This window comes from Myotis davidii, unplaced genomic scaffold (genome assembly GCF_000327345.1).
Source record: "Myotis davidii unplaced genomic scaffold, ASM32734v1 scaffold363, whole genome shotgun sequence".
Taxonomy (NCBI): Eukaryota; Metazoa; Chordata; class Mammalia; order Chiroptera; family Vespertilionidae; genus Myotis; species Myotis davidii.
Genome location: NW_006294069.1, coordinates 271,390 through 279,417, shown reverse-complemented (window position 1 = coordinate 279,417; position 8,028 = coordinate 271,390). Strand labels below are relative to the sequence as shown.

The 8,028-nt window shown below is 40.3% G+C and overlaps 1 protein-coding gene across 4 annotated transcripts in view; it reads right to left on the bottom strand.

The window, feature by feature from the left end:
- NLK (nemo-like kinase) overlaps window positions 1-8,028 on the bottom strand; it is a 133,545-nt gene that overhangs the window by 3,945 nt on the left and 121,572 nt on the right. For all 4 annotated transcript variants that reach the window (XR_001514599.1, XR_001514600.1, XM_015566713.1 and 1 more), the window contains 3 exons: window positions 6,997-7,083; window positions 1,464-1,662; window positions 481-574 (listed from right to left, as the gene is read on the bottom strand). Coding sequence is in view for 2 of the 4 variants with exons in the window: in XM_015566713.1 (XP_015422199.1) it covers window positions 481-574; window positions 1,464-1,662; window positions 6,997-7,083 (380 nt within the window). In the remaining 2 variants the exon portion in view is untranslated. The remainder of the gene's footprint in view (window positions 1-480; window positions 575-1,463; window positions 1,663-6,996; window positions 7,084-8,028) is intronic.

The window sequence follows — 8,028 nt, the reverse complement described above, 5'->3', positions numbered from 1 at the left end:
AGAGACTGAGAAGGCAAGGACAAAGAGAATGAGGCTTCTAGGTTCCAAAGTAGGTTTCTAGCTCTTGAACCAACAAGCCTCCTGGACACACCCGCAGTGCATCTATAAAAATGAATGTTCTTGCTGCACTTATTCCGAAGGTGCTGGATGGCAGTGGGGAGCCCGGGGACCATGCCTGACTCCAGGACAATGGCCACCACATGTTGCTGCAGGAGAGCCCCATGTACATGACCAGGCAGCACAATGGTCATTTGGGGGGAAAACTACCAAAGCAACCACAGTGAGTTGGCATCAGTGTAAAAACTAATGCTAACATTTTAATATGCTTTTGACTAAAGCCAAAGTTCATAACAGAAACTTTCTGTTGGACCTTTTGTCTATGTTACTGAATCAAAATAAAAACAGAAATATGCTGAATAACAAAATCACAACGGCCTCCTGATACTAACAAGAAAGTTAGAATGGCGTTCACATAGTTACCTAATAAAGCTCTTAAAAGCAGCGGACTGAGGGTTGATGCAGAGAGGCACTCTGTTTCCTTTCTGCTGTTCCAGAATGAACTGGTGGATAATTTCTGTGGAGAAAACACACACAACAGGCATGCCAATCTGAGGTCTGGGAGCGGCAGGTTCTCAGCTACCGCTAGCCAGCGTCAGAACAGTATTACCTGCTGATTTAGGTAAATCAGACACACATCATCTGTCAGGCAGACTCCAGCAGAACTTTCCTGAAACCAAATGACAGGTGCTGCTAAACACAGGCAAAACCCCCCAAAGCGCCTCACTCAGGGCGAAAATCCCATCCGTGGGAGGAGTAAAATGGTCTATAAATTTGAGAGTTGACACCACAGGGTTTGGCAATATGAATGAACTCTTCTAAATTGCTGGTAATTACCATCTTATTGAAAATCACTTAAAATATCTTGATGGTTAGGTACAGTTTTGGGCTGGTTTCTTTGGGAACTGCTCTGTCCTCTAAAATGCCCTATAGCAGACACTCAAATCATTCAGAATTTTGGATATCATAAACTCCCACCCCATCCCAAAAGGAGGTGGTGTCAGGAAATTTTACGAGTCGACTAGCAGAAATTTCCTTCTCTTGTCATCATCCATGGAATGATCCCTCAGTGGATGTTTATCTTTTTTAAAACTTTGCATGTTATACATCTAATATGTTCCATTCAATTAATTACACTCAATGAATACATATTAAATATATTGAGTCACACTCATCAAGTTAGCTTTGAAAACAAGAACAAAATATTTATTCCTCTGCCTGTCCTTCTCCTGGATGTAGTACTAACTGAGCGTTTTTATAACATACATAGCATGCATGGTACATGACTTGAATAGAGTTGTACGCGAGCCTGTAAAATAAACCTATGAGATCTCAGCTCTTCCGGGCCACGTAATGCAAACCGTTACTAGTGATCCTGCCAGGCTGAAGGCCAAAAAGGTACTCACCTTTAACCTGTCGAACAGAACTGAGGTTCTTCTCAAAAGTGTCATCAAATTTGGGGTTGGTGACAGGCTCAAAGTCACTGGTATAAACTCTTCCAGTAGAGGTGGAAAAGCAACATTTACACATACACGTGTGATATCGTAGTCGCCCTTCATCTAGGTAGGGGTGGGCTAAGGCATCCTTAGCGGATATTCTTTTGGACTGAAATCAAATTTAGAGACCAGCATATCAACACTACCGATAAATACGACTGTCCACACAGGGTCTTTCTCAAGGCACAGTAACTGCTTATACTTTATGGTACATCCTGTGTAAAGAGGGATAACTGAAGTCAGAGTGGGTAATGCAGCAGTTGAGGGAGTATGAAGTGACTTTCTGCTAAGATCCCAAAGAATTCCTACCTCAAAATAAATGTATGCAGCTCCCACAATTACAAATATCATGACATTTAAATATGTAATGCTTTGGAGGGGAATTTACATTTTATTTTTATTTTTTTTAAATAAAATTTTATTGATTTCAGAGAGGGAGAGAGAGAGAGAAAAATCAATGATGAGAGAGAATCATTGATTGTCTGCCTCCTGCACACCCCACACTAGGGACCGAGCCTGCAACCCTGGCATGTACCCTTCAGTCCATAGGTGGACGCTCTATCCACTGAGCCAAACCAGCTAGGGCAGACATTTACATTTTAAATAGCAGCTATATTTTCTAAACATGTCTCGGCATCTAGAAGAGATGTGATCACAGTGGCAATTTTACAAAGCTGCTTGAAACTTTAATTCTCTCAGAATGCCAAGTCAACATAGGATATCTGAAGCTGCTGGAGTTAGGCAGCAGGTAACAGCCTGAATGCCATGTTTTAATATCCAGCTCACTCTGAATATCAGCAGCCTGTTGTTTCCTGACACTTCAGATCAGAATACGTAATATACTAGTTTCAGGTTGATAAACCATATACTTTTAAACTCATTTCTCCATTAAAAAAAAAAGTCCTTCCTTTGAGCTCAGTGGACATACAAGTACTACTGTGTGAGAGAAAGTGAATTTTAAAGGATTTAAGGACAGGCTCAGGAGCAGAGAATAGAATAAAAACAGACACTCTGCCCTACTTGCAATATGATCAAGCACTTCACATAACATGATTAACACCCCCCCCCGCCCCGAAAAAACCCCCACACATTTTGCATTTAAACCAAACAACAATAAAAAACAAACAAAAAACACCAGATCATTCTGACTGGTTCTGGTCCCCCAGATAATGAAATGTTAACTATTTCCCATAAACCCAGATTCCCCCAAAACATTTTAATCTGTTTTTTTGCTGGGCTGAAGCTAAAAGGCATGCCATGCCCTTCCAGGAGGCGATCATCACAAATGAAAGCTGCTGCCTCTCCACCACGAGCAGACACATGTAAACGTGACAACCTTGGCTTTGCTCCTGTTGTTTTGTACTTGGTGACCCAGCTGAACTGATTCTCTGGTACTTTTAGCAAGTACACTTTTTCTCTTTGTAAATAAATCCAGCTATTCCTGGAGGTTGCACTGGAATAAAGGTCCACTGTCAGGCCCGGCTGGCATGGCTCAGTGGTTGAGCATCAACCTATGAACAAGGACGTCGCTGGTTTGATTCCCAGTCAGGGCACATGCCCGGGTTTCAGGCTTAATCCCCAATGTGGAGCGTGCAGGAGGCAGCCAATTAATGATTCTCTCTCATCACTGATGTTTCTCTCTCTCTCCCCCTTCCTCTCTAAAAGCAATAAAAATCTATGAAAAAAAAGAAAGTCTGTCCAAATCTAAAGAAACTAGCTGGCCGACAGTGCACCTTTCCCGAGACAGGGCCCTTCAACCTGTGTCTCTGGCCAGTCTCATATATGGATTGAGCTCTTCGGCTTTTGCTCACTAAATCTGGTTCTTGGCCGAGTCTATTTCTGTTTCCGATTGAAACGAGTGATTATGTCCACACTGGTGACCGCTATGATTGAATCCGGGTTTTAATTTTACCATCTGACCATTAAGTCACTTCTGTCAGGTGGCAGATGTCAGAAATTGGGTTCCTATGAGCTGCCACTCCAGTAGCTGGAGTCTGGCTTCCCTATTGGTCTTTGTTTTTTGTTTGTTTTTAATAGGTTTTTATTGATTTTAGAGAGAGAGGCAGGGAGAGGGAGAGAAACATCGATCGACTGCTTCCTGTACATGCCTCAACTGGGGATCGCACTCACAGCCTGGGTGTGTGTCCTGACCGGAAATGGAACCTGAGACCACTGGGTACATACGACGAAACTCCAACCAACTGAGCAACACTGACCAGGGCTCCTTTTTTTCTTATATTTGCCTAAAGGCTCCTGCTACAAATTAAAGATCAGGAATTGAGTATTCCTTAAGAAATATCACAAGGACCTCAGTAAAGGATGCTATCAGATGGTACTCTGACCATTGCCTTCATGGTATGAATTCATGGGTGTAACTGATATCCCCACAGACACCACTGCTGGGACTGAACCAGGTCACTGAGCCAGGATTTCCAGGAATGTTTCAGTCCAGGAGCAGACACATGGCGACAGACTGCTTAGCCCAGTGGTTCTCAACCTTGGCTGCACATTAGAATCACCTGGGAATCTTTTAAAAATCTTTTCTGTTATGGGGTGAGGCCACACATTTGTAACAAAGAAACAGAATTTCTGGAGGATGAGGCCCAGAAATCAGGATTTTAAAAAGATTCCCAGGTGATTCTAATGTGCAGCCAAGGTTGAGAACCACTGGCTTAGCCCAATAGTAACAATAATTAATTACTGCAACTAAATAGGCTAAATAAACTGATTTAATTATGGTTAGTATTCTATTTTTAATGGATATTTAAAAAACCCTCATTTCTTTCTTTTTAATGTATGGCCAAACCTAAATTCAACAGGTTAAAAACAGAATAAAACATTCTTTAAAAATGATATCTACTTTTAATGTCGATTATAAATTAATAAAGCATCAGGCCAATTTAAAAATAAGAATTCTGGCTGAAAACGGTTTGGCTCAGTGGATAGAGCGTTGGCCTGGGACTGAAGGGTCCCAGGTTCGATTCCGGTCAAGGGCATGTACCTTGGTTGCGGGCACATCCCCAGTAGGAGATGTGCAGGAGGCAGCTGATCAATGTTTCTCTCTCATAGATGTTTCTAGCTCTCTATCTCTCTCCCTTCCTCTCTGTAAAAAAAATCAATAAAATATATTTAAAAAAAAAGAATGGTTAAATATTATGCAGTGATCCTTAACTTGCCAAATAAATTCCTTTATTTTTTTAATGACTGTGTAGTTATTTACTTAGATTCAATAAGAATCTGTTCTCTTTACCAGATAAATCTTACCTCCCTCTTATAAAGATAATTAATTGTAAATATGATATCAAAAGTTTCATTTACTGCCCTAGCTGGTTTGGCTCAGTGGATAAAGTGTTGGCTTGTGGACTGAAGGGTCCCAGGTACGATTCCAGTCAAGGGCACATGCTGAGGTTGCAGGCTCGATCCCCAGTCGGGGCTGTGCAGGAGGCAGCTGATAATGATTCTCTCTCATCATTGATACTTCGATCTCTCTCTCTTCCTTTCTGAAATCAATAAAAAAAATATTAAAACAAAGTTTCATTTATTTAGGTGTGACAATCCCACTATTGAGGAATAAGAACTACCTTTCACATAGAACTGATGTCTAATAGGCCTCCCAGGATAATATGTGAGGTATCTGCTCTACAGCTTATGACCCTCCAGCCTTAAGTTGTAAAGTCTGTGAGTTCGGGCAGGTCAGGAGCCTTAATAAACATGGGCTCCCTGAGAAAGAGGATACTTTACAGATATAAATAGTGCAGGGAAAACCTAGTACAGGTGAATCACATGGTTTTTGGTTCCTAATCTAAATAGAATAAAGAACACAAGGTATTTCTGACACAAAAGGAAATTTTAACCTCGGGCCTTTATAATCTTCTATGGGCAGACAGAAGTTACCTCTGAAGCTAGAAGTTAATGTGGCTCTAGTTTTGTTAACCATACAAAGGGCCTTTATGTATTATTCAACATCTCCTGTTAGCTATATAGATAGACTTGCCAAATAAAACAAAATACCAAACTAATGACACTAAATCACTAGCTCACTGAGCAAGTTATGTGGTTGGAATGGTCCTTAATGGCAGGAACTTGACCACAAGGAGGGACTGTGGAATTGAGATCGGCCACTTTGTCCTGCTTCCGTATTACTAAGTAGCTCACAAAGTAATAAGTAAACAAACAAGAGGAAAACTAACAAACAAACAAACACCAAACAAATAAAAATCCACTATGCACCCTGAGATGTAACAAAAATAACTTGATCACTGATTGGCTCTGGTCCCCAAATAATAAAACCTTGACTGTTTCTCACAAACCTGGACTCTAACAAAACATTTTTATCCCTAATCTTTGTTATGCTGATGTCTCAAGATACCTCTGGCCTTTGTGGATTTGATCCTCATGTGAGACAGCTGCTGTTTTCTCATCACAAACAGACTAATGTAAACGGAGAAACTGTTAATTTTGTGGGCATTCCCCCCCTTTAAATACCTGCTGTTTTTTTTGTATTTGGTGACTTTCTTGTACTCTTAGCAAGTAAAATTTTCTTTTCTAAATGCTTCCATTTTTGAGTCTTCTTTAACAACAGTTACTGGTACAGATATGAATAATATTCTTTAGATGAATGAATAAATGAAGAGCTAAATTTTGTTCCAAAAGAGTCAAGTCCAAAAATGGCATCTGGCCCTAACCGGTTTGGCTCAGTGGATAAAACATTGGCCTGCGGACTCAAGGGTCCCAGGTTCGGTTCTGGTCAAGGGCATGTACCTTGGTTGCGGGCACATCCCCAGTGGGGGGCGTGCAGGAGGCAGCTGATCGATGTTTCTCTCTCAACGATGTTTCTAACTCTCTATCCCTCGCCCTTCCTCTCTGTAAAAAAATCAATAAAATATATTTTAAAAAAAATGGCATCTGGAAAGCTACCATCCCAACAACTCCTTATACAATATGATGGACAGATTTTTTTCAAACCATGTTAAGATCTTTTTCCTCCTGATTTAAGTTGGTGCCAAACTCCTTTTACAAATTGAGAGAAATAAAGCTGGTACAGTTCTTCATCTCTCTTCCCCCTCAGCTCTTAGGGGTTAATAATCAACTTCTGTATGATGAGTGAGCATGATGCACATGAAACTGAGGACTGAAGTTTATCTTTTGCAAAGTCATTATTTACACTGTCCAGCTCTTGATGTTTTTCTTAGAACACATGTATTTTTAATTCATTACAAAGTACAAAAACAAAAACTACTTACTGGATCAAAGACCAACATCCTGCAAAGGAGATGAACAGCTTCATGTGTAGCCTGACTAGACAGGGTATAAAGTACAGGAAGAGATGGCTGTGAAAAAATAAAGAATTCAAATATGTAAAGGAGTATAAGTAGATACGCAGTATAGCTCATTTATGGCAAGGTAAGTACCCAGCTAAAAAAATGTGTGCACATAAGCTTACTGGATCAAAGACCAACATCCTGCAAAGGAGATGAACAGCTTCATGTGTAGCCTGACTAGACAGGGTATAAAGTACAGGAAGAGATGGCTGTGAAAAAATAAAGAATTCAAATATGTAAAGGAGTATAAGTAGATACGCAGTATAGCTCATTTATGGCAAGGTAAGTACCCAGCTCAAAAAATGTGTGCACATAATAACTCAAAGAGAAGGAGTATTCCCCCATAACTAGTCTCAAAAACAACTATCATTGACTCCTAGTAGCATATTTTATATTGCATGATTACCCATTGGAGGTTAGAGCACAAAGGAGCCTAGGAAAATGAAAGCTAACCCTGTAACTATGGAGCTCCTGTTAGCCTTATACTGTAAATGCTTTAGTATTAGCCTTATACTGTAAATGCTTTAGCAGGAAGAGAAGAACAAACAGGCCTAGAAGTGAGAGAAAAAGGATTTAATACCTTGGCCACATGCAAACTTAAGCATGTAAATTGTGCAAAAAGGAAGCATGTGGACTATGTCTTATGGCAACATTACTATAAAGCTGCTAAAACACTAGTCCTAAAGGGGATGTAAAAAGGATTTTCTCAAAACGTATGACATTGTTTGCACTGGGTCCACCTACTATTTTGCCTTTACCACCTGATTTCTCATTCAATAATTGTCTTTTGTAAGTGGCATGCATGTCCTGTTTTCAAGATCTAGCCTTCTTGTATGGATGCAGGGAGCTGGCTTTTAGGATCTGAAAAGCCACAGAGCTTATAAAGCTATTTCACAGCTTGGAGAGCTGGGGACAAAGCATCTCTGCTTTTTCTGTCACACAAATAACATTAAAAGGTCTCGTTGGATCTCAATCACAGCTTCACAGTCTTGTTACAAGACTTACATATCTATCTCCTTCCAACAAAGCCACACAGGAAAATCCAACAAGAACAAGACACCCTGGAACCATCAGGAGGTAATTTTTTTTTTTAAAATATATTTCATTGATTCTTTACAGAGAGGAAGGGAGAGTGACAGGAAGTTGGAAACAGA